Source organism: Quercus robur, chromosome 6, assembly GCF_932294415.1.
Source record: "Quercus robur chromosome 6, dhQueRobu3.1, whole genome shotgun sequence".
NCBI lineage: Eukaryota > Viridiplantae > Streptophyta > Magnoliopsida > Fagales > Fagaceae > Quercus > Quercus robur.
In genome coordinates, this window is record NC_065539.1 from 49,306,697 (window position 1) to 49,332,895 (window position 26,199).

The 26,199-nt window shown below is 34.2% G+C and overlaps 3 protein-coding genes across 8 annotated transcripts; all 3 read left to right on the top strand.

Annotated features, from left to right (window-relative positions):
* The first annotated feature begins 2,602 nt into the window (after positions 1-2,602).
* Positions 2,603-21,489, top strand: LOC126689247 (uncharacterized). Of its 5 annotated transcripts, XM_050384372.1 has the most exons (12): positions 2,639-3,074; positions 3,261-3,425; positions 3,504-3,622; positions 4,301-4,375; positions 5,667-5,760; positions 5,864-5,923; positions 6,233-6,298; positions 6,388-6,486; positions 7,199-7,243; positions 7,472-7,574; positions 7,719-7,820; positions 21,144-21,489. In XM_050384372.1, exons 1-12 carry the CDS (start codon positions 2,952-2,954, stop codon positions 21,146-21,148), a joined length of 1,056 nt encoding a protein of 351 aa, XP_050240329.1. In that variant the 5' UTR covers positions 2,639-2,951; the 3' UTR covers positions 21,149-21,489. The 5 variants fall into 5 exon arrangements, with proteins under 5 accessions (XP_050240332.1, XP_050240331.1, XP_050240330.1 ...); XM_050384371.1 differs by lacking the exon at positions 21,144-21,489 and having other exon boundaries at positions 2,653-3,074; positions 7,719-8,304; XM_050384375.1 differs by lacking the exons at positions 6,233-6,298; positions 6,388-6,486; positions 7,199-7,243; ... (1 more) ...; positions 7,719-7,820; positions 21,144-21,489 and adding exons at positions 19,552-19,617; positions 19,708-19,806; positions 20,538-20,582; positions 20,792-20,965 and having other exon boundaries at positions 2,603-3,074.
* LOC126689249 (serine/threonine-protein kinase ZRK1-like) lies at positions 10,294-11,717 on the top strand. Of its 2 annotated transcripts, none has more exons than XM_050384376.1 (2): positions 10,294-11,377; positions 11,522-11,717. In XM_050384376.1, the coding sequence occupies exon 1, from the start codon at positions 10,337-10,339 to the stop codon at positions 11,366-11,368; it is 1,032 nt and encodes a 343-aa protein (XP_050240333.1). In that variant the 5' UTR covers positions 10,294-10,336; the 3' UTR covers positions 11,369-11,377; positions 11,522-11,717. The 2 variants fall into 2 exon arrangements, with proteins under 2 accessions (XP_050240333.1, XP_050240334.1); XM_050384377.1 differs by having other exon boundaries at positions 11,621-11,717.
* A 1,907-nt stretch (positions 21,490-23,396) lies between the features above and the next one.
* Positions 23,397-24,703, top strand: LOC126689246 (serine/threonine-protein kinase ZRK1-like). Its single transcript, XM_050384370.1, has one exon. The coding sequence runs from the start codon at positions 23,486-23,488 to the stop codon at positions 24,563-24,565; it is 1,080 nt and encodes a 359-aa protein (XP_050240327.1). The 5' UTR covers positions 23,397-23,485; the 3' UTR covers positions 24,566-24,703.
* The last annotated feature ends 1,496 nt before the right edge of the window (positions 24,704-26,199 follow it).

Here is a 26,199-nt window from a genome sequence, read left to right on the forward strand (position 1 = left end):
ACTCTTAGGAACGTCCAAAATTTTACAAGAATAAGACACTTAATATTTTTGTAAAGTTTGACATCATTATACTAAAATTGTATAATTCAAATGTTTAATCATTCATAATTTCTTTTTCACACAACCATAAATGATTATTTGAATACTTTGTTAAGGAAGATAATATTTAATTAAATTATAGTATCATTGTATCTTCATCATACAAAAGGAGTATTCAAGTTCATATGGTACCATTTTTCTCACTTAACAATAGGAATGCCTTCACCATAAGTCTACACCATTTTTTTTTTCTCTTTCAGGATTGTAACAACAAATAAAATTTTATCTCATTTGTCATAAAAATTATTGCTAACATTTTTTTTTTAATTCCAAAAAACATTTCTCAAAACACATACGTTTTTCTACAATCTCATGTTCCTCAAATTTCAATAAACATAAAACAATTTCACAAGATATAATACACATATAGTATCACATAATTGCAAATGCAATAATTTGATATCCACATATCAAGACAACGTTACATAACATTATTCACATATTGATTTAGATTAGAGAATCAAAATCACATTTGGATGGACGTCATTTATTTTATTTTTTCTAAAATATTAGTCCACCAAATTGTTTAGATAAACCAGATAGCAAAATAAACTCCACAAAAGATATAAGTAATTATATCTAAGAATATAACTACTAACATTTTTTCTTTATAAACGTAATATCATATCACAATATAAAATTTCATGATCAATAACTTGTTTATCCATTTTGAAGCCTGAGGATCAACCTTTAAGATTGTTGGAAATATTTTAGTGAATAAACAAGTTTTGATACAAAAATAATATCCCAAATAGTTAGCAAGAACATAAAATTAAAAAGAATTTAGAACAATCTCACAATGCTATAGAATCACACTACGAAAGCGTTGTCCTTAATGGTTGATTTGTGCCACCCAGAGTAAAACTTGGTGCAATTGGTTCTCTTGGCCAAACAACCTCCCAGGATTAGACTATAGCGTCAACCTTTGTGATGGATGCACTTTCACTCATGAAGGTTCAAGAACAACCCTCTATTGCCTTTCCTTAGAACAAATATAAATTGTAGAAAAATATGTGGGAGAGAAAAAGAGTAGAATTGTGTATATCTAAAATATAGAGTAGTAAAAATATCATTTAGAAAATGTGTTATGATGACTATTATATAGGCTACTTATGAAGATAATAGTCTATAGTTATTGGTTACTAATAACCCTTAAAAGCCCAACGGCTATATTATCAATTATTGTAACCCTTAAAAGCCCAACGGTTATATTATCAATTATTGCCTAACGGCTATTTTTCTCATAATTGCCCAATGACTATTTTACTCATAAATTTCCAATGGCTAGAAAATAAATAAGAATAAAAGTGTTTGGAACACACACCCACACCAACATATAGTCCTTCACCCCTTCATCTCAGCCTTCCACCTATTGATTTGGTAGAAAATCCCTTGAATGATTGTCCCATCAAGACCTCCTAGAAGCTTTGTGGGTAGCTATGAGCTGAGATGACACTGTTTAGATGACATTTCTCCATAAATGCAGTAAGTTCATTTGGTGTAATGTATTTAATGTAGTGGTGATAACTTTTTTCCCAAATATTTATTTTTTTTACTGTTAACTGAGCTTTGCTACTTTCCCTGAAGCTTATTCTTCCATAATGGTTACCTCCCTAAAGCCCTCCCGAGGTGGCCTGACTCCTCGGGAAACACAGCTGCTCGGACTTCCTATCCCCACAAAATTAAAGGGGTAGACTTTTATTTATTTATTATATATTAATGGTTAAGGGAGGGATTTAATCATCTAAATATGTTAATCAATTGAGCTACAAACTCTTGGCATGGGTTAGATTTTGTTACGTAATTCAAGACAAAATGTTTCATTTGATTGAGCTTATTTTCATCTCTATTTTGAATGAATAGTAGTATTTTTTTACACAATAAACTAAATAAGTTAATGAAAATAAGTTCATCCAAAAGCATACGGTTTTGGTATCATTTAAATTATTGATAGTAAATCACTAAAGATACAATTAATTTTACTACAAAAAACAATCAATGTAATTGGTGGCATTTAAAAACAATATAATAAATAAATTTTTTAATTAAATTTTTTTCCTGGTTGTCTAAATTACTTATTTTTTTTTAATTATTAGCAATCCATCAATATTAATTTTTAAGACTTATATAATAAAATTTGTAATTTCTTTGATCACTCTTATGTCAACTCCACTAAGTTACCCTTAAAACTATATAGGGAATCTTAGAATTAAAAAAAAAAAAAACTTTATGTTAATAAAAAAAATTATTTTATATTCTTTGGTCTTCAAATTTTGACTATCAACACCCATTCTAAATTCTAATAGGATGTGCAAACTTTGTCCTACATATGAAAATAGATAAAAAAATAATTTCATTTTTTTCTTTAAAATTTTTCCTGCGAGATTACAACTAATAAGTTTGTTAAAATAGTCCGAATTATTTTGCTTCACTGCTCCGTGCGGTGGGTTGTCAATGTCCCAAATCCCAATACAAGTTAGTTATTGAGGCGACACCTACATCTACAAAATTTTTAGCAACGCCTGAGAAAGTGAAAGCTCCTCGTCAGAAAAAAAAAAAAAAAAAAAAAAAGGCCGCTGTACATCTTATAACGTCGATTCAAAATCGACGCAATAAAGTCGCTGCGAGTGAACCTCTTCTCTGTTTGCATGATCATTGCGATCCACAACATTATTTCTTCTCGAAATACACAAAAACCAAAAAGCAAAATTCCAAAGTAGACTTTTGCTTTTGCTTTTGCTTTTGCTTTAGCTCCGATCATCATCATCATCAATTCTGTCCACAAAAATAGAGATTAGAGAGAAATCGATCCAAATCGAATCAGATCGAATCGTATCGACTCGACTCGACCGATGTCGTTCTCGTTCTTCAAGCCGTCGAGGCCTAAAACCCCAGTCGAGGTCGCCAAGGCCATCAAGGACTCCCTCACCGCCCTCGATACCAAAACCGTCGTCGAAGTCAAAGCCCTCGAAAAGGTCTCACATTTTTCCCTCATTTCCCGTTTGGTTTTGCTTATACTCTCTCATCAATTAATCGATTAGTTTGCAAATTGTTAAAAAAAAAAAAAAAAAAATAGTTTATGTGAAAACCAAACGCTGTCTAAGGAGGAAGATTGAACAAATTTTTATTGGCATGAATTGAATTGTTTTTGTGTTAAAAAGGCTCTGGAAGAAGTGGAGAAGAATTTCGCGACAATGAGGTGTGTGCTGAGCGGAGACGGCGAGAATGAGCCGAATGCTGATCAAGTCACGCAGCTGGCTCAGGAGATATGTAAAGAGGATGTGATTTCTCTCTTGGTCCACAAGTTACCTATATTGGGATGGGAAGTAAGTAATTTTCGAAGCACATTGTCGTGTTTTTTTTTAACACTGATTTCTCACAATGGTGTAGTGTTTTTGACGCAGACGCGGAAGGATTTGGTGCATTGCTGGTCTATATTGTTGAAGCAGAAGGTTGGCTCGACGTATTGCTGCCTGCAATACATTGAAAATCATTTGGAATTACTAGATTTTCTTGTGGTGTGGTAAGTTTAGGTTAATCGGTCTGGTTATTAATGTTAAAGGGGAGTGGAGAAATTGATGCCATCTGGCAAGATTCAGCATTGTGTTGTTATTGATGTTAATGGGTTTTCGGTGTTTCACATTATGTTATTTTGGTTATTGTAAGTCCTATCAATTATGGTCAACTACAATTATATATGTAGAAAACTCATTGTAAAGTAATGTTCTATAATAGTGGAGATAGACGAATATTAGGACGTTTGAAGGTATTGAACATCCGGCACATGTAATAAAGCGGTTTTTGAGAAGTTTGTATGGTTGGATGTCTGGTCTAGGCAGTGTCCTTTCCATGTCTTTTTTCAGAATTTATAGATATTTGAAATTTTATGCTGTCAATCTTTAGGAGTAGCTTGATACACTTCTGGTGTATTTGAGTTTTTATCCTGTATTGACAAGGATATCTTTACTTGTAAAAAAAAAAATAAAAAAAAAATGTTTGTCCCCTAGTTTTATGTTGTAGTCTTACTTGCAGATTGTGCCTATTTTGGGTGGTAGCTATATCTTCTGTTGAAGTGTTATGTACTTACCATCCATTGCAGTAAACTTACCATTTGGTGCCATGTACTTGCCATTCAGTGCTGTGGTGTTAGAGGGATTGATAGGATAATGTTGCATGTGACTGATAGTTCTTTTTTGAGCAGCTATGATAGCAAGGAAATTGCTTTGAATTGTGGAAATATGTTGAGGGACTGCATCAAATTTCCATCACTTGCAAAGTAAGACATTCAACCTCTTCTTCCTTGTTTTTCTTTGTCTTTGTTTTTTCTTTTTTCCCTAACTGTTGTGCCCTCAATGATCCTGCTAAGTTGGTTCAAATTTGTGAATGTGCTCCATATTTATTCATTCATTAGCAATGATTGTACAGGATTGTACAAAAGGAAGCTATTTAATTAAATTATAGAAAGAATTAAATTGTGTGATTGTGTGTTTGGCATATTTGTGATGCCTCCAGTTCATGAAAACTTTCAGATGTGATCTTTCCATTATCACCATCACCATCACCATCATATCATCATCACTATCACCACCATCACTTTTTATGATCTATTTTGATTATGGTCTTTGGATGCTTTTGAGGCATATATATTGAGAATTTTTTGTTAGGTAGGTTTGAGAAGAATGAGGCTCAATCACCAGTTATTGTGACTGATCTCTGATTCCTTATGATTGTTTGAATTTTGAACTTTGTGTGCAAGTGATGATGAGTTCTACTATCTCTACACAGGATTTATGAGCTGTGCATCATTGTTTGGATAGACAAAATTCTACTCGCAAATGATTTATGCATGTGGAATTATGGAATATATTAGTGCAAGAATTGATACCATGTGTTTTTATGTTACTCATCACGGTATATTTACAATATTGCTTAGGTTCAAAGCATGAGGCTTATGTTGTATGCGTGTGTAACTTATCAATTTTCCCCCTTTTTTAAGCATTCACTTATTGTAGAACCTCTAGCTTATTTTCACCTGGTTGTGCATAAGCTTTCGTAGACAAATATTGATTTTATCACCATTTGAAGGTGGCTTGTTTTTATTAATGAATAATATAACATGAATCCTGGGGCTACATAAATACATAATTGGACCAGCATCCAAGTAATTGGTAGCCTGATCACTGACCTTTGTATTCAATGGTACCTTTCTCTATTTTGAGGAGGGTGCCTGGTGTTCACCCTGTTATTTATGGGACTTAGGGGGTAAGGTGCTTCTATTGTGTTGTGGAAGAAAGAAAAAAGGATTTCGTTGTTTTTATATGGAATGTGATGATGGAAGTAGCATTGCTTCAGAAATTTAGGATTTATCACTCACTTTAAAATCCTTGTTATACAGTTGTTAAACATTAGAAATTCTAAATTGATTGTACTGCTTTGGTGTTGCTAAAAGTAAAAGTAGTTCTTGTGGTATTTGCTTCTGTTGGAGAATTTTGGTTGTCATGCACTCTTACTTTGTGGCAAGCAAGTTTCATTTTTTCACATGTTTAAATTTTGTAGTGATTTTTCAGATACATATTGGAGTCTGCAAGCTTTGAGTTGTTCTTTAAATTTGTGGAGTTGCCTACTTTTGATGTTGCTTCTGATGCGTTTTCTACCTTTAAGGTCAGATCTATGAGTTTCTATGATATTTTGTGTTTATGTGTTTAATATTTAAGCCCCTTTCTGTGCTATTCCATTATATGTCTCTAAAAAAAATGTTTGGCAGGATCTGCTTACTAAACACGATACGATGGTCTCTGAATATTTGACTGCTCATTATGATGAGGTTTGTCTGCCCTTGTCTTTCTTCCTATATAATTCTGAACAAATCTAGGCAGCAGCTAATGTTTCTTTAGAACCTCTGATGGATGCTTGATAAATATTTTAGGCTTAGGAAATTTTCTTGGTCACAAAGCTTTTTGAAGAATAATACTAATCATTTTAATTCATGTTGTTTTGGAAACCAGCATGTGCATGTACCCTGATATTGTACACTGCATATGCAGGCGGTGAAGATAGCTTGTTCAAAATTATTTTGGTATAATTATATCCCATGTTAACTTTCAAATTATCTGATAGGTTTTTCTTTTTGCAGTTCTTTAATTTATATGAGAATCTCTTGACTTCTGCTAATTATGTGACAAGAAGGCAATCCTTAAAGGTTAGTTCTCGTTATAATTTTCCAGTAAGTGTTTTGTTGTTTTTTTGACCCATGGGATATGCTAACAATAGAATGCTCATGAATTTTAGCTTCTCTCGGATTTTCTTTTGGAGCCTCCAAATTCCCATATAATGAAGCGCTACATTTTAGAAGTTCGGTACTTGAAAGTCATGATGACATTGCTAAAGGTATAGGGTTTTTTTGGTTTTCCATTGTCATTTATGGCATGGATGCTTAAGAGTTGGCTTGCTGAGAATGGAATTTATTCTTGTGTAACTGAAGATATGTCTCTATGTTTTGAATCACTTTCTTGTTTCTTACACTCTTTTGTTCAGCTTGGCTTGTCTTGTACTTCTATTTTACTTGTGCAAATTTTTTTTCTTGCTGTTAATTTGATATTCTGGTCATTGTGTAGACACACATTTTTCTGCGGTTTATGCAAGGTTTCAAGATCTGATCAAATGATCCAATGCCATCCTAGATTTGTCCTTGTGATACAAATTAAGGTCTTAACTACTTATGTGTGGAAGGGTTATTGTCTGTTGAGTGCTAGGCGGGATTTCTGTTTTATAGGAAACCAAATCTGAAATTAATCTCTTAGATGTGAACTTCAGATATATGGCATCTGCTGGACCCATCAAAGCTTTGTGGCTTTTTTTAATCAATAATTTAATTTACCTGTCTGACTAGATTGTCTTATTCTGCCTCCTAGGTTGGTTGGCTCAAACTGTGTATTGCTGATGTTAATTCTTAATTAACTAATGGGCAGCCCAAAGCTGTGATAGACTAGCTTTCCAAGCTCCTCTATCATCAAAACATTGACCGCAACATATTTGTAATTCTTCCTTCTCTGTGCAATAACTTTTTTGTTTGTTTGTTGTTTTCTGTTTGTCTGAGAAGGATTCAAGCAAAACTATCCAGATGTCTGCTTTCCACATTTTCAAGGTACTCGAATGTTGCTCTTTCTTCTCATTGTTCGTCTGTAGTTGCAAAGTTGCTTATTTTCACAATCCTTCTGGTGCATATAGAAAGTACCACATGTATCCTGCAAAATATCTGTTTCTTTCACAACATAATTATCATTTATTAACTTGTTAAAGCATTAGGTTTTGATGCTTTGCTTGCCATACATGTTTCTCGTTTGTTTATTTTATTTTTTATTTTATTTTATAGGTTTTTGTTGCTAATCCTAACAAGCCACGAGAAGTAAAGGTTATTCTGGCAAAAAACCATGAGAAATTGCTGGAATTGCTTCACAATCTCTCTCCTGGAAAAGGTTGTATATTTTTGGCAGTGTATCTCCTAACTAGCAGCACATTGGCTCTAGATTAAAATGGGCTAAAGATTGTGTTTTAAAACATTGTATATGAAACTATTCTTTCCTTTGTAGTTATCTCTGCTAACTTATTCATCTTTGCAGGTGCTGAAGATGAGCAATTTGAGGAGGAAAAGGAACTGATCATTAAGGAAATTGAAAGAGTATCTCGCTTGCCAATACTTGAAAGCCAGGTCATTTCTCCTAGTTGTTGATTTTCATTCTGTTCTGATATGCTTTTTGAGGTTTAACACTGATTCTATGTAATGTCTCTCTGCAAACACTTTTTGCCAAGACCCAAAAAAGATCATGCGCTGAGTTGTAGAATATTAATTATCAAAAGAAGAGTTGTAGAATTTCAAATCACCTAGTAGAAGAGTATGTATCAAGAACTGAATGCCTTTGTAATCCACAAAGCAGCAGTGGAAGATTATGTACAAAAACTGTATGTATTTGTAATCTCGTCGGTTCAAAATGTATTGCTTTTTGTTGTATTAGAGCACTTGAAGTAGTGGTGCTAAAAAGCTATTTTTAGCACCATTAAAAGGCTATTTGGAGCTGCTGCAGTAGAGCTATAGCCAAAAAAATTGGCTTCTCAGCTACAGCTACCGTGTACGACTAAAAAAAAAAAATTATTTTATTTTGTGTTTACATTGCTCTGGTTATAATATTTCCGGTGTTTTTTTTTTTTAATTTTTTTTAATGTATTATTTTATTGTAATAGATATATTATTTTATTGTGATGTTGATATTATTTTATTTTTGTTGAAAACTAAAATAGATCAACTGCGATAGCATGTAAGTAAGTAAAATAAATAAAGTAATCTTTTGTGATGCTAGGGGCTGTTTGGATTTGCTGTTTCTATAATTCATAAATCTGTTTTCATTGATTTTTGAAAATTAGAAATTGAAAACAGTCTTTTACATGTTTGTAGTTTCCTTCGTAAAATGAATTTTAAGAACAATTTTTGTTTTCTGATAATTTTGGATTGTCAAACAAGTTTTTTAATTTCAAAAATAAAAAAATTATTTTAGAAAATAGAAAAAAAAAAAAGTTATTAAACATACTCTCAGTTTCTAACGACATTTTTGTAATCAAACCCACGCACCGAGTCGCAATGTTTGACAAACCAGACTGAATTATTTTTTGGGTGAAACCCAGCCGCAACTTCTGAAGTTGAAAAATGGGTGATGAGTTAAGGAGCCAATCGGGAGATTTGGAAAAAAGGAGCATTTTAAGTGACGAAGGATAAACGATGAAGATTGAGTAAAACTAAAAAGTAACAATGATGAACGATGAGTGATACAAAAAAACCAAACAGGGCTATATAGGTAAAAATATAGCTGTATTCTTGTTTTTTAAGTGTGCCCACTGTTTTGCCTGACAAAACCACTGCCACATGACCTCGTGAAGCACAAGTGAGATTGGACCCTTCAATGGTTTTTAACTTTTGTCATCCGCGTGTCCTTCTTTTTTTTTTTTTTTTTTTTTATGGTAAGCGACCTTCTAAAGTTATAATTTTTATATTATTATGATTATTATTATTATTATCATCATCATCATCATCAACTAATCAACATAAAAATAAGTAAAGAAATATTATACATGTAAGGACTCAATTTGTAACGAACTCAAAATAATATTGAGTTCGCACGTAAAAAGGTCCAAACAATATAATTTGTAGAACGTGGGTTTGAAAGGCTAGGTCTTGGTCACCAGACGGTGGTTAGTCGTGATATTGATACAGAACTAAACCATGTTCGCTCGAGAAGATTATCTCCTCGATACGGTCTGGGAGGCTCTGGTTCTTGGCCTTTTTTCCCAGCCTCTTTTCTGGATTGCTTACTTTTCCTTTTATATTAGCTTATATCCCTCATTCATCGTCCACGTGTAGGTTCGTCTTTCCAGGACTGATACTTGTCCCATCAGCCCATATCCAAAGTGGTTGAGGGTGGTTGTAAAAACTGAAGAGTAGGGTTCTGTCAGGTGCAGAGTATTCAATGACGGTAATGACAGCTTTCCCTTCGTCCTTTGTTGCCATACTGTCCAGGGGTTCTTTTTCTATCAACGCAGATATTTTAGGTTTTTTCCAAAACTGTTTCTATACCGTTCTTGCCATTTCTTTTCAGGAGAGCCTTGGAGATGCCGAGGATAGAGTCATCATCGGCTATGTATCAAGGTTACTTGGACTTTTATTATGTGTCATCGGTTATATCCCACCTCGGCTCGGGCCCATCGGTCCAATGTAAAAGTGGGCTAGGGCCATAAATTATTGGGCCCCACAATACATATGTTTGCTTAAGCTTTGATATTTTTTGTTTGCCGGGTCAAAATTACGATATGGAAAATATAAAGATATTTCTTTTATTTAATTGAAATTTTTTTTATTTGTATTAATTAAAAGTATTTATTTATATTTTAAATAATTAATAAATTAAGTATGACATCAAAATTTGATTACTGTTCAACTTTTTCAACCAAAAAAGACAAACTTTCCGCGTAAAATAACTACAGCATGATGACCCAGCGAAGCAAAATTCTTCAGAAAGTCAATAATATAGAAGCTAACAAATTCCAAGAGGAAAGCTTCACGTATTTTGGACGAACTTTCCTTGTAGCTTCGTGGACTGCAAAGGTGAAGGGGATTAAAGGTTGAGCCATACTCCAGCCAAACGGGAAGAGAGAGAGAGAGAGAGAGAGAGAGAGAGAGAATTTGTTAAGAATGTTAAGAAAGAAACGAGACAAAAAAAGAGACAAAGAAAGAGAGAGAGCGTTTTATGAAAATGGAAGCAAACTACATGAGAAGCTGATTGCCACTTGTAATGGTAGGCCAATTCCTATCCGTAGCTACTCTTGTGAAGAACTCCAGCGGGCAACAAATAACTACGATCCTAGCTGTTTTTTTCATACAGGTATGTTATGTGATTGGTACAATGGTTCTTTTGAAGGCCGAATGATTTCCATTAAAAAGTACAGAAGAAACCAACGTGACTATCTTTTCACTGATATAGCTGTTTCTGCAAAGATGAGCACTCACAATAATGTTCTAAAGCTCATAGGGTGCTGTCTCGAGACTCAAGTCCCCATTTCAGTGTATGAATCTGCTGCAAATGGATCACTTTCGAGTCGATTATTTAATGATACTAGTCATGATGGTGCACAACAACATGAACGTGAGCCCTTGTCATGGCAGAGCAGGCTAAAGATTGCAAGGGAAATTGCTCATGCAATTTCGTATCTCCACACTGCGTTCTCAAGACCTATTGTCCACAGGGACATAAAAACAGGAAATGTCTTCCTAGACCAACACGGTGTTGCCAAACTAACTGATTTTTCATTTTCCATATCGATCCCTGAAGGTGAAACTCACGTAGAGGATGTTCTTTGTGGAAGTGGAACTCAATATTTTGTATGCCCCCACTATTTGGCTACAAACTACATAACGGAGAAAGTTGACGTCTACAGCTTCGGATCGTTTCTGTTAGAGCTTTTAACTGGACAGAAATTGCAGTATCTATTTAACACCACTGACTATTTTAATGTTGAGGATCTTGAAAATGACAGAAAAAGATTTACCATAAATGAGGTTGTGGATCCTGCAATCCTTGTAGGGGAAGAAGGATCTGTTGTGTGGCAACAATTACAAGCTGTATTACGGCTTGCCCTCATCTGCAGAAAAAAGGATCCGGAGATCAGGCCAGATATGGTTGATGTTACAAAAGAGCTCAGAAAAATTGAGAGGTTCATCCTATGATTATTTGGGGTGTGTTTGGATACCAATGAAAAATTAAAATGATTTTACTATTCAGCTTATTTTTTTTTACTATTTATAGGTCTCATTGCACTTTTTAGTACTATTCATAAGTTTTACTGTATTATTTCAACTAACTTTTATCTTTATCTACAGTATTTTCAGCAATAAGTTTTCAGTTTCAGCAAAATAAGCGGTATCTAAACAGACCCTTGATTTGCCAATTCTGGATCTCTCATTGCTTTTGTATTGCAGTAGGTCCAAGTGAGGAGAAGCGAGAACTGTGAGAGCTTGTTTTGTGAAATTTTCTATGTAATTTTTCAGAAGTTAAATGAATTCATTTTCGGGTGAATTGTGAGAATGTTTGTTTGTTTAATTTTTCAGAAGTTAATGATTTTGTTTTTCATCAACCAATAATTTGGAGAAATTGTTATTAGAACCGGCATATTGGAAACCCAATCATGAATTGCTTTTTGCCCTCTCATTCAAAGCTTCTAAGATTATTCGGTTATTTCATACAAGTGTTTAGAAATCTTCCAAGCATATTACGGACAATGGTCATGTAGAGTGCCCATAACTTCCACTCGTATCAAATAATTTGTATGACTTTGGAAAGAAATATACAATTGCAATCTCTTAACAGGAAATTTTAGGAGCGCATTTCTTATAGTGTTCTTTTTGCATATCCATTAGCCTTCTTCCCATTCAGTGGAGTTTGTTGGAGTATATTGGAGGAGGTATTTAGTATCAAATGATATCATGTCAGTAAAAAATAACTAACATATTATTTACGGACAATGGTCGAGTATAGTGCCCACAACTTCCATCCATATCATACATCAAGAGCAGAGGAAAATATTTCATATGCAGATAATTTGTATAACTATGGAAAGAAATATAGAACTGTGATCTCTTAACAGGAAATTTTAGGAGCACATTCTTAAAATGTTCTTTTTGCATATCAACACTAGCCTTTTTCTCATTTAGTGGAGTTTGCTAGAGAGTACAATGTTTCACACAATGTCCATACTTCCACACAAGGTGTTCACACTGTACACTTTAGGAATTGGATGTAAAACAATCAAAACCCTAAATGAATCATAGAGTAGAATCCATATTACCCGAGGTCAATTTGTTCTAGTGGTCCAAAGCTAACAGATGTGAGGTGTCTAATAGATGACGAACATATAAAATCCTTTACATTATACCAACTTAATTACTATGAAATATATTTTTTATATGTATATTTAAAGATGTTCAACTAGTAAAGTTTATTGTTGTTGAATAAAGGATTTTGATTTAAATCCTGCTAACAAATAAATAAATTCAATAATGTTAAAGAGCTATTATTGTGAAAAAGAGAGAGACCATTGGTTATAAGTAAATTCTATTGTTTCTAATTTAAAAATAAATACATAACATAACATAATTTGAAGGCATGGGCACACAAGGAAGATAAAACTAATGATAGTGGCAGTGAATAAAGTATATAAACTTATGACGTGACCATAGAGTCAACTCTAAAAGGTTGTATAAATGAAATCATTTTAGAGTCAATGGGGGAAGGGAGGGATGATACTAGGGGTATTTGTGATGCTGAGCAGTTTTGGGCCAATTTTTAGTATCATATTTTGCGGTGCGGTTTAGCCAAAACCATAATTGCATTGCACCTCATTTTTGTGGTCACATGTGCAGTGCAGGGTCCGTTTAGATACAGCTGAAAACTGAAAACTGAAATTGAAAACTGAAAAATACTGTAGCAAAATAATTTTTAAATGTGTGAATAGTACCGTGGGACCCATTTTTAATGAAAAAGTTGCTGAAAAGTGAAATTTATAGGTCCATGAACAGTATACGATGTGCACTGATTGGATGAAAAAAGTTTGAAAAGTCAAAATTTGCGGTTACTGTTCATTGAACAGTGCATGAACAGTAACCGCAAGTCTAAAAAACGCGTGAAAAAAAAAAAAAAAAAAAGAGGGAGAAAAACGCAAACGCGCTGGAATCAGCGCAATCCAAACGCAGCTGCAGTGTATAAAATGCGATTTGAAGCTGTTATTTATTTATTTATTTTCAAATTTTGGGCTTTTCCTGCCCAGTCCAAAACATATATATATATATATATATATATTTTTTTTTTTTAATTTTTTTGGGGCCAAGTTTTAAACTATTGAACTAATTTTTCTTTATTTTGGGTTGTCTTTCCTAATCAACACTTGCTAGGTTGGTTTGGGCCAGCCCAAAACTTTGTTTTCATGAACTATAATACATCAGGTATATAAAAAAAATTGAACTTATATCATTATCTCAGCCCATAATACACTTGCTATATAAAAATTCATCATATATCACCATACAATTTAGCATATATTACTAATATCACTATCTTAGATTCTCAGGTATGCCTCAAACATTTAAATGAAGTCAAGTAGTTTGAATAGGGTACAGTAGCAAGCAACTTAAATGTTTTAATTGTCAAAATCTAATGCTCTTCACTTTAGATCAAGAATATGAAGTAAAGAGTTTATTTGAAACACCAGGTACAAAGCAAAAAAAGAATTACCTAGACTCAAAGCAATGCTAGCCATGACTACTAATTTCAAGTTTCAATTATTAAAACCATAAAGTAAACAAGTCTAAAGCAAAGCATGAAATGAATTGAAAATCCAAAACAAGTATTAATTGTAAACCCAACAAGAAATTGTTTAAATTGTGGCGGCAAGGTTTGAACGAGCAACCCTGAGGGTAGGGATGGCAACGGGTCGGGTTCGGGCCGGGTTTTTGCATACCCGGGCCCGACCCGCGGGCCAAGACCCTAAACCCAGACCCGACCCGAATAATAATTGGGTTTTTTTCCCGGGGCCCAGACCCGCCCCGCGGGCCCCGTTTAACCTGTTGGGCCCAAATCTGGCCCAACTAATTTTTTTTTTTTAAAGCCCATTGAGTTTTTTTTTTGCCAGATTGAAGCCCATTCATTGGGCAGCCAGGCAAGCTCTGTATTTTTGCCACTCAGAAACACATTCCTCTTTCTTCCATTCACCCTTCACGAACTTCTCTGAATACCATCTGTACATTAAAATTTTTTTGTTAAAGACGAATAATAAAAAAAAGAAAAAGAAAAAGAGAGCCCCTTTTCTTTTCCCTAATAAAGAAATTTTTATTAAAAAAAAAAATAAAAGAAGAAGAAAGGATTTGGAAGTTGAAGTTGGAACCTGTTGAAGCAATTGTGGTAGGCAGCTCTGAGATGGGCACAAACCTGTGGGTCGACGGTCAGCCACATTACAACAACCAAAAAAAAAAAAAAAAGAACCGGTGACACAAACCTAGAGATGAGCTGCGGAGTGAGGGAGTGAGGGAGAGCTGCGTGCTGCGTGCTACATGAGGGAGTGAGGGAGAGCTGCGTGAGCTGCGTGAAGGAGAGCTGCGTGACTGGAGATGGGCGACGGAGTAAAAGAGAACTGCGTGCTGCGTGCTGCGTGCTGCTGCTACGTGAGGGAGTGAGGGAGAGCTGCGTGAGCTGCGTGAGGGAGTGAGGGAGAGCTGCGTGACAGCGTGAGGGAGAGCTGCGTGAGGGAGGGCTGGAGGCTGAGTGATTTCAGATTTAGGGATTACTGGGTTAGGGATTTAGGTTAGAATTATAGGTTTATATATATAAAGGGCATTTTAGTAATTTAGGATACCGGGTTTTAAACGGGGCGGGTTTCGGGCCGGGTTTCGGGTTTTTTCAATAAAACCTGGACCCGACCCGGACCCGCTTCGGGTTTTTTTTTAAAAATCCATACCCGACCCTATCCTTAATCGGACCGGGTAAAACCCGGCCCATTAGGGTCGGGCCGGACTGGGTACCCGCGGGTCGGGCCGAAATTGCCATCCCTACCTGAGGGTTCAGACGCTAAGACAAAGAGTGAGAGAGTGATACACTTTTTTTATTTTTATTTTTTCATTTTTTAGAAGTTGATACAGTGCTTTAGACGGCTAGCAGCTATAATATTAACCTATTAATAATGTGCATTTGATATTATAATACTTTAATACCTTTATTAAACTTTCTTTTTTGAAAACTAGGTTATTAAACTATTAATAATTTATTTAATATTTAAAAAATAATTATATTAATGTATAAAGAGGGTGTGGTGTATTGTGTTTGTGCGGTTTTCTTATTATAAACTGCAAACTGTGCTGCACTATGCAGTGCAGTTAGGGATGGAGCTATCATTGGATTAGGGGGCAATGCCCCCCCCCCCCCCAATTTTTTTTTTAAATATTATTATATATGTGTACTAATTTTAGCAATTTTGTTCTATAAAATTACTTTTTGTTTCCCTAAAACAATATCATTGATTCTTTTAAGCGTAATGTTATACTCACAAATATTTTTACAAACTATTTTGGTGAACACTCACATCATTTTTTTACTTACCAGTAGCAGTAGCACTTATCATATCAGTAATTTATAAAAAAAGCTTGTAAGTTTAGCATTTTCCTCATTTTAGTGGCCGTAAAAAAAATTATAGATCTAAAATCTAAAACAAAATATACAAGCCAAAAAAAAAAAAAAAAAAGCTCAACAACAAAAATTACCAATAGTAAAACTAAAACAAATTAAGCCTAATTAATCAATTTTATCTAAAATAAACAACTCTGCCCTTTGAAAAATTCTAAACAAAAATAATTTTGTTCTTACCCAAAAAAAAAGCCATAACAAGTAAGTCGTATCAAAGTTAGAGGTTTAAATCGCCGCACACAGTCAACAGTAAAGTTGCCCTCCTAAATCAAAGTTTTGGTTCCGTCTTTAGATTACGGTTATGCCATTTTATTGGTGATTTTTGTGGTTTGTGCGGTTTGATGAACACCCCTAGATAATACCATAAAAGTGGAAGCTTTGTCATCCTCAAACTCGATAATGGTTACGCAGGAATGATAACAATGACATATCAAAACAAACAAACAGATAAAATAAGTTTCTTTTTCTTCTTTCTTTTGGTCAGCTTGGGGGTAAGAGAAAACCAGCCAAGCAGAACACAGATACAAGCAGCCAAGGGTAAATAATAGAACAAAACTACATGGCAGCTCTCCCTACTATAAGCTCCATAGACATACATACAGCATCAAAGACATCAACAATTAATTAACCACCAAGAACAGAGAAGGAAATTCTCCATTAATTAGCTAGATAAAGCACAATTTTGGATGGAGTTTTATACTTTTGATCTTGCTACTACTTTGCGTCTGACATTAAACATTATGCAATTCAAGATCCCCATTTATAACTCCACTTTCCATTGTGTATTCTTTCATATCTGATAATAAAAATAAGATGCTTCCCAAGCCAGCACACACAATATCTTCTTCAACCCAAAAACAAATTGAGCAGTTAAAAAATTTTTAAACATCAATCATCAAATATGTGTCTACTTTCTTTGTGTACTTCGCTAGATGAAAGGTGTGTAAAAAAGATGTAAATTTGAATAGTGGATCATCTTCATCTTCTCAAAAAAAGAAAAAAAAGAAAAAGAAAAAAAAGAAAGAGACAATAATTAATTTGCTACAGTTGAGTCAATTTCATTTATAAACTTGACCACACAACGTTATATCCTATCTTATCTTCAATGAAGGTAAGATTGGATTATATAGTCTTTAATAAAGGTAAGATTATATATATATATATATATATATATATATAATATAAATTGATGTCATCTGGAAAGATTCAGCATTGTGTTGTTATTGATGTTAATGGGTTTTCAGTGTTTCACATTATGTTATTTTGGTTATTGAAGTCCTATCAATTATGTTCAACTACAATTATATATGTAAAAAACTCATTGTGAAGTAATATTCTTTTATAGTGGAGAGAGACGAATATTAGGACGTTTGAAGGTATTGAACATCCGACACATGTAATAAAGCGGTTTTTGAGAAGTTTGTATGGTTGGATGTCTGGTCTAGGCAATGTCCTTTCCATGTCTTTTTTCAGAATTTATAGATATTTTAAATTTTATACTGTAATTCTTTAGGAGTAGCTTGATACACTTCTGGCGTATTTGAGTTTTTATCCTGTATTAACAAGGATATCTTTAGTTGTAAAAAAAATATAAAAAAAATGTTTGTCCCCTAGTTTAATGTTGTAGTCTTACTTGCAGATTGTGCTAATTTTGCGCGGTAGCTATGTCTCTGTTGAAGTGTTATGTACTTACCAGCCATTGCAGTAAACTTGCCATTCAGTGCTGTGTTATTAGTGGAATTGATAGGATAATGTTGCGTGTGACTGATAGTTCTGTTTTGAGCAGCTATGATAGCAAGGAAATTGCTTTGAATTGTGGAAATATGTTGAGGGACTGCGTCAAATTTCCGTACTTGCAAAGTAAGACATTCAACCTCTTCTTCCTTGTTTTCTTCGTCTTTGTATTTTCCTTTTTCCCTAACTGTTGTGCCCTTAATGATCCTGCTAAGTTGGTTCAAATTTGTGAATGTGCTCCATATTTATTTATTCATTAGCAATGATTGTACAGGATTGTACAAAAAGAAGTTATTTAATTGAATTATAGAAAGAATTAAATTGTGTGATTGTGTGTTCAGCATATTTGTGATGCCTCCAGTTCATGAAAACTTCCAAATGTGATCATATCATCATCACTTTCGCCACCATCGCTTTTTATGATCTATTTTGATTATGGTCTTTGGAGGCTTTTGAGGCATATATATTGAGAATTTTTTGTTAGGTAGGTTTAAGAAGAATGAGGCTCAATCACCAGTTATTGTGACTGATCTCTGATTCCTTATGATTGTTTGAATTTTGAACTTTGTGTGTAAGTGATGATGAGTTCTACTATCTCCACATATGATTTATGAGCTGTGCATCATTGTATGGATAGACAAAATTCTACTCACATATGATTTGTGCATGGGAATAGTGGAATATATTGATGCATGAATTGATACCATGTGTTTTTATGTTACTCATCGCAGTATATTTACAATATTGCTTAGGTTCAAAGCATGAGGCCTATGTTGTATTCATGTGTAACTTATCATTTTTGGCCCCTTTTTTAAGCATTCCCTTCTTGTAGAGCCTCAAGCTTATTTTCAACTGGTTGTGTGTATAAGCTTTCATAGACAAATATTAATTTTTCCACCTTTTGAAGGTGGCTTATTTATATTGAACAAATAATATAAACATGGATCCTGGGGCTACATAAATACTAATTGGACCAGCATACAAATATTTGGTAGTCCGATCACTGACTTTTGTATTCAATGGTACCGGTACCTTTCTCTATTTTGAGGAGGATGTCTGGTGTTCAACCTGTTATTTCTGAGACTTAAAAAGTTTAAGGTGCTTCTATTGTGTTGTGGAAGAAAGAAAAAAGAATTTGATTGTTTTTATATGGAGTTTGATGATGGAAGTAGCATTGCTTCAGAAATTTAGGATTTATCCCTCATGTTAAAATCCTTGTTATACAGTTGTTAAACATTAGAAATTCTAAGCTGATTGTAATGCTTTGGTGTTGCTAAAAGTAAAAATAGTTCTTGTGGTATTTGCTTTGGCATGCACTCTTACTTTGCGGCAAGCGTCATTTTTTCACATGTTTTAAATTTTTTAGTGATTTTTCAGATACATATTGGAGTCTGCAAGCTGTGAGTTGTTCTTTAAATTTGTGGAGTTGCCTACTTTTGATGTTGCTTCTGATGCGTTTTCTACCTTTAAGGTCAGATCTATTAGTTTCTTTAATATTTTGTGTTTATCTGTTTAATATTTAAGCCCCTTTCTGTGCTATTCCATTATATGTCCCTAAAAGAAAATGTTTGGCAGGATCTGCTTACTATTACTAAACACGATACGATGGTCTCTGAATATTTGACTGCTCATTATGATGAGGTTTGCCTGCCCTTGTCTTTCTTCCTATATAATTCTGAACAAATCTAGGCTGCAACTAATGTTTCTTTAGAACCTCTGATGGATGCTTGATAAATATTTTAGGCTTAGGAAATTTTCTTGGTCACGAAGCTTTTTGAAGAATAATACTAATCATTTTAATTTATGTTGTTTTGGAAACCAGCACGTGCATGTACCCTGATTTGTACACTGCATATGCAGGCAGTGAAGATAGCTTGTTCAAAATTATTTTGGTATAATTATATCCCATGTTAACTTCAAATTATCTGATAGGTATTTCTTTTTGCAGTTCTGCAATTTATATGAGAATCTCTTGACTTCTGCTAATTATGTGACAAGAAGGCAATCCTTAAAGGTTAGTTCTCATTATAATTTTCCAGTAGAGTGCTCAGTTGTTTTTTTGACCCATGGGATATGCTAACATTAGAATGCTCATGAATTTTAGCTTCTCTTGGATTTTCTTTTGGAGCCTCCAAATTCCCATATAATGAAGCGCTACATTTTAGAAGTTCGGTGCTTGAAAGTCATGATGACATTGCTAAAGGTATAGGAATTTTTTTTTTGGGTTTTCCATTGTCATTTATGGTTCTTGCATGGATGCTTAAGAGTTGGCTTGCTGAGAATGGAATTTATTCTTGTGTATCTGAAGATATTTCTCTATGTTTTGAATCACTTTCTTGTTTCTTTCACTCTTTTGTTCAGCTTCGCTTATCTTGTACTTCTATTTTCCTTGTGCACATTTTTTTTTCTTTTTGTTAATTTGATGTTCTGGTCATTGTGTAGACATGCATTTTTCTGCGGTTTATGCAAGGTTTCAAGATCTGATCCAATGAACCAATGCCATCCTAGATTTGTCCTTGTGATACAAATTAAGGTCTTAACTACTTATGTGTGGAAGGGTTATTGTCTGTTGAGTGCTAGGCGGGATTTCTGTTTTATAGGAAACCAAATCTGTTATTAATCTCTTAGATGTGAACTTCAGATATATGGCATCTGCTGGACCCATCAAAGCTTTGTGGTTTTTTTTAATCAATAATTTAATTTACCTGTCTGATTAGATCGTCTTATTCTGCCTCCTAGAGTCCTAGGTTGGTTGGCTCAAACTGTGTACTGCTGATGTTAATTCTTGATTAACTAATGGGCAGCCCAAAGCTGTAATAGACTAGCTTTCCAAGCTCCTCTATCATCAAAACATTGACCGCAACATATTTGTAACTTTTCCTTCTCTGTGCAATAACTTTCTTGTTTGTTTGTTGTTTCTGTTTTTCTGAGAAGGATTCAAGCAAAACTATCCAGATGTCTGCTTTCCACATTTTCAAGGTACTCGAATGTTGCTCTTTCTTCTCATTGTTTGTCTGTAGTTGCAAATTTGCTTATGTTCACATTCCTTCTGGTGCGCTTACCACATGTATCCTGCAAAATATCGATTTCTTTCGCAACATAATTATCATTTGTTAACTTGTTAAAGCATTAGGTTTTGATGCTTTGCTTGCCATACATGTTTCTCGTTTGTTTATTTTATTTCAAAGGTTTTTGTTGCTAATCCTAACATGCCACGAGAAGTAAAGGTTATTCTGGCAAAAAACCATGAGAAATTGCTGAAATTGCTTCACAATCTCTCTCCTGGAAAACGTTGTATATTTTTGGCAGTGTATCTCCTAACTAGCAGCACATTGGCTCTAGATTAAAATGAGCTAACGATTGTGTTTTAAAACATTGTATATGAAACTGTTCTTTCCTTTGTAGTTATCTCTGCTAACTTATTCATCTTTGCAGGTGCTGAAGATGAGCAATTTGAGGAGGAAAAGGAACTGGTCATTAAGGAAATTGAAAGAGTATCTCGCTTGCCAATACTTGAAAGCTTGGTCATTTCTCCTAGTTGTTGATTTTCATTCTGTTCTGATATGCTTTTTGAGGTTTAACACTGATTCTATGCAATGACTCGCTGCAAACACTTTTTGCCAAGACCCAAAAAAGATCATGCGCTGAGTTGTAGAATATTAATTATCAAAAGAAGAGTTGTAGAATTTCAAATCACCTAGTAGAAGAGTATGTATCAAGAACTGAATGCCTTTGTTATCCACAAAGCAGCAGTAGAGGATTATGTACAAAAACTGTATGTATTTGTAATCTTGTCGGTTCAAAATGTATTGCTTTTTGTTGTATAAGGCGCGAAAGAAAAACCTCCATTGGTGATTTGGAGTTATCAAGTGAACTCGAATTATATTGCTCATATGACATGTATTGCAGTTTCTCCCCATTATCTCACGGTTGTCTGAAGGCTAGCACCTGGATAAATAAACCTGCCGTTCTGCTGCAAAACATTTTTAATTGGGTAAATTCCACAAACCTACCCTAAGGTTTGTGGAAATACCAATGAGGTCCACAACATTCTAAAACCTACCAATTTAATCCTTAAAAGACAATTTTATCCCTACCCTTAAGTGATAATACCAATCTTCCTCTTCTTGCTTCTCTCTCTCTCCGTTCCTCTCCCCTTTTCTCTTCTCTCTCTCTTTCTCAGATCTCTCTCAAAACCCACTGCCCAACAAACCCATATCACCCACAGCCACTAGAAAAGTCACTGACCACCACACTCATACCATCTTCTCCGGCAATAATTTCGGCATTGTTGACCGGGAACGAAAGGCTACTCCGGCGAATCGAGCCGTATAGTCTCTCAACGTCAAGAGGAACGGTGTTTTGAATCAAAACAAGCTGAAACTTATCCTCAAGCCGAGACATCGCATGCTGAATCGTCGAATAAGCCCGATCCACAATCTCTGAATCGGACCTCACCGAATAGAAAGAGAAGTTTTTTGTTTTGTTTGAGCTGACAGAAATAAATCTTACAATTTTATGTATGATTGTTCAGTAATTTTATCATGTGTATATGTATTGGTTTCTTGAAAAGTTAGTGAATGTTTCTGGGTTTGATTTAAAAATGGGTTCTTGGTGGTGAATGTTTTGTTTAAATGTGTTGATTTCTATTGGTTTGTAGAGTAAGTTTATGGGTTTGATAAAAAATGAGTTTTTGGTGGTGAATGGTTTGTGTAAATGTGTTGAATTTTGTTGGTTTTATAGGGTATGTTTTTGGGTTAGATTAGAGATGGGGTTTTGGTGTTGAATAAGTTTGTGTTGGTTTTAACAGAGTAAAAAAAGAATTTATAAGAAAAGAAAGGAATGGCGGAATAGGTATTGGAAAGGAGCCAAACAGTGATTTTTGAGAGAGAGATCTGAGAGATAGAGAAAGAGAAGAGAGAAGGGGAGAGGAATGGAGACAGATTAGAGAAAGAGAAAGAAAGTTAGGGACAAAATTGTCTTTTAAGGACTAAATTGGTAGGTTTTAGAATGTCGTGGACGTCATTGGTATTTCCACAAACCTCAGGGTAGGTTTGTGGAATTTACCCTTTTTAATTTGCATACTAGTGTTGTATGGGTTTAATCCTTAAAAGGCCTTTTCTGAGGGGAAATGCATTATTACTTAAAGTTTATTTTATTTTATAAATATTTTAAAACCATGTGAGCGTTTGGTTTCAGCTGAAACCAAAGTTCACGTTTTTATTTTCACGTTTCCGTCCTTTTTTTTTTTTTTTTTTCAACGCATGAACAGTAAATTTATTGTGCAGAGACAAAAATTATTGTTTATGCATTATAACAGTACTGTTCACGTACTGTAGCAGAACTGTTCACGTATTAAAAATATTAAAAATGGGTCCCACGGCACTTTTCACACATTTAAAAATTATTTTGTTACAGTGTTTTCAGTTTTCAGTTTCAGCAACAATAAATTCAATCCAAACGGACCATATATAAGTGGTGTTTTAACTTTTTAGTGAAGAAAAATTGGGCTATGTTTCCTGAGAGTGGCCGCCTTCTCTCAGGCCCAAGTGCCATAGAGAACGTATCTGGAAATTAATACATAATTACAATTACAATTACAATATTCTCTAGAAGCTACGAACTTTCCGCGTTTCAACTTACAACCAAAAAAGACAAACTTTCCGCGTAAAATATCAACATCATGATGACCCAGCGAAGCAAACTTCTTCAGAAGGTCAATAATATAGAAGCTAACAAACTGCAAGAGGAAAGCTTCACGTATTTTGGACGAACTTTCCTTGTAGCTTCGTGGACTGCAAAGGTGAAGGGGATTAAAGGTTGAGCCATACTCAAGCCAAACGGGAAGAGAGAGAGAGAGAGAGAGAGAGAATTTGTTAAGAATGTTAAGAAAGAAACGAGACAAAAAAAGAGACAAAGAAAGAGAGAGAGCGTTTTATGAAAATGGAAGCAGACTACATGAGAAGCTGATCGCCTCTTGTAATGGTAGGCCAATTCCTATCCGTAGCTACTCTTGTGAAGAACTCCAGCGGGCAACAAATAACTTTGATCGTAGCCGTATTTTTCATACAGATGAGTCATATGAATGGTACAATGGTTCCTTTGAAGGCCGAATGATTTCCATTAAGAAGTACTTAAAACACCGCTTTGACGAAATTTTCACTGATATAGCTGTTTCTGCAAAGATGAGCACTCACAATAATGTTCTAAAGCTCATCGGGTGCTGTCTTGAGACTGAAATCCCCATTTCAGTGTATGAATCTGCTGCAAATGGATCACTTGAGGATCGTGTTAAAGTTACTAGTCATGATGGTGCACAACAACATGAACGTGAGCCCTTGTCATGGCAGAGCAGGCTAAAGATTGCTAGGGAAATTGCTCATGCGATTTCATATCTCCACACTGCGTTCTCAAGACCTATTGTCCACAGGCTCATACAACCAGGAAATGTCTTCCTAGACCAACACGGTGTCGCCAAACTAACTGATTTTTCATTTTCCATATCGATCCCTGAAGGTGAAACTCACGTAGAGGATGATGTTCTTTGTGGAACTGTCGGTTTTATATGCCCCCACTATTTTGCTACAAACTACATAACGGAGAAAGTTGACGTCTACAGCTTCGGATCGTTTCTATTACAGCTTTTAACTGGACAGGAAAAGCTTGAGCTATTTGGGATCACTGACTATTCTAGTGATGATGATTTTGAAAATGACAGAAAAAGAATTACCATAGATGAGGTTGAGGATCCTGCATTCCACGTAGAGGAAGAAGGATCTGCTGTGTGGCAACAGTTTGTGAATCCTGCAATCCACGTAGGGGAAGAAGGATCTGTTGTGTGGCAACAATTACAAGCTGGATTACGGCTTGCCTTCATATGCATAAAAAAGGATCCGGAGATCAGGCCAGATATGGTTGATGTTACAAAAGAGCTCAGAAAAATTGAGAGGTTCATCCTATGATTATTCGATCTGCCACTTCTAGCTCTCTCATTGCTTTTGTATTGCGGTAGGTCCAAGTGAGGAGAAGAGAGAACTGTTAGTGTTTGTTTTGTGAAATTTTGTGTGTAATTTTTTAGAAGTTAAATGAGTTCATTTTCAGGTGAACTGTGAGAATGTTTGTTTGTTTAATTTTTCAGAGTTAATAATTTTGTTTTTCATCAACCAATAATTTGGAGAAATTGTTATCAGAACTGGCATATTGGAAACCCAATCATGAATTGCTTTATGGTTTACGCGGTTTGGTGAACACCTCTAAATGATACCATAGAAGTGGAAGCCTTGTCATCCTCAAACTCAATAATGGTTATTCATATCAAAGCAAACAAACAGATGATATAAGTTTATTTTTCTTCTTTCTTTTGGTCAGTTTGGGGGGTAAGAGAAAACCAGCCAAGCAGGACACAGATACAAGCAGCCAAGGGTACATAATAGAACAAAACTACAAGGCAGCTCTCCCTACTATAAGCTCCTTAAACATACATACAGCAACAAAGACATCAACAATTAATTAACCACCAAGAACAGAGAAGGGAATTCTCAATTAATCAGCTAGATAAAGCACAATTTTGGATGGAGTTTTATACTTTTGATCTTGCAACTACTCTGCGTCTGACATTAAACATTATGCAATTCAAGATCCCCATTTATAAATACTCCACTTTCCAATTGTGTATTCTTCCATTTCTAATAAAAATAAGATGCTTCCCAAGCCAGCACACAATATCTTCTTCAACCCAGAAACAAATCGAGCAGTTAAAATTTTTTTAAAACATCAATCATCAAATATGTATCTACTTTCTTTGTGTACTTCACTAGATGAAAGGTGTGTACAAAAGATGTAAAATTGAATAATGGATCATCTTCATCTTCTCAAAAAAAAGAAAAAAAGAAAAAAAAAGAAAGAGACAATAATTTTTTTTTCTTTTTGAAGCCAAGAAAGAGAATAATTAATTTCTACAATTGAGTCAATTTCATTTATAAACTTGACTACACAACGTTATATCCTATCCTATCTTCAATGAAGGTAAGATTGGATTATATGGTCTTTAATAAAGGTAAGATTATATTATATTAGATATATGCATATATTTTAAGGCAAATTACAATTTACCCACATGCTGTTTAGTCGAAATTTGAGTTGTCTATTTATAGTTTAAAATTTAACATTTTATTCACTTGAGATTAGTTCAGTTAGATTTTTATAACCCACATCAGTTAAAAATATAGCTAAATATGTAATTTTGCTCTAATTTATGTCTCTCTCTTCCAAAAACATAAAAAATATAAAAATACAAGATCAAATAAAATAAAAAAAATTATTTATCGAAACACTTGCACCATAAAATTTTAAATCACATGTAAGTAACTTAAATTTTGATCAAATCTCAAATAGATAAAACATCAAATTTTAAATTATAATAACTTAAATTTCAACCAAATTACATTTGGGTAAATTGTAATTTGCTAATATTTTTTATTAGAAGATTATATTATATTTGGAAGCAAGTTCAAAATTATTTACATCTTAAATAATAATAAAAATGATTTTCATGCCAATGGGATAGAAAGATTAAAAAAAACAAAGATTTTAAAAT

Coding starts and splice junctions, on each gene's coding strand:
- LOC126689247 (XM_050384371.1), top strand. CDS start 2,952: ATGTCGTTCTCGTTCTTCAAGCCGTCGAGGCCTAAAACCCCAGTCGAG. Junction 3,075..3,260: donor AAGTCAAAGCCCTCGAAAAG/GTCTCACATTTT, acceptor TGTGTTAAAAAG/GCTCTGGAAGAAGTGGAGAA. Junction 3,623..4,300: donor CTAGATTTTCTTGTGGTGTG/GTAAGTTTAGGT, acceptor TTTTTTGAGCAG/CTATGATAGCAAGGAAATTG.
- LOC126689249 (XM_050384376.1), top strand. CDS start 10,337: ATGTTAAGAAAGAAACGAGACAAAAAAAGAGACAAAGAAAGAGAGAGA.
- LOC126689246 (XM_050384370.1), top strand. CDS start 23,486: ATGTTAAGAAAGAAACGAGACAAAAAAAGAGACAAAGAAAGAGAGAGA.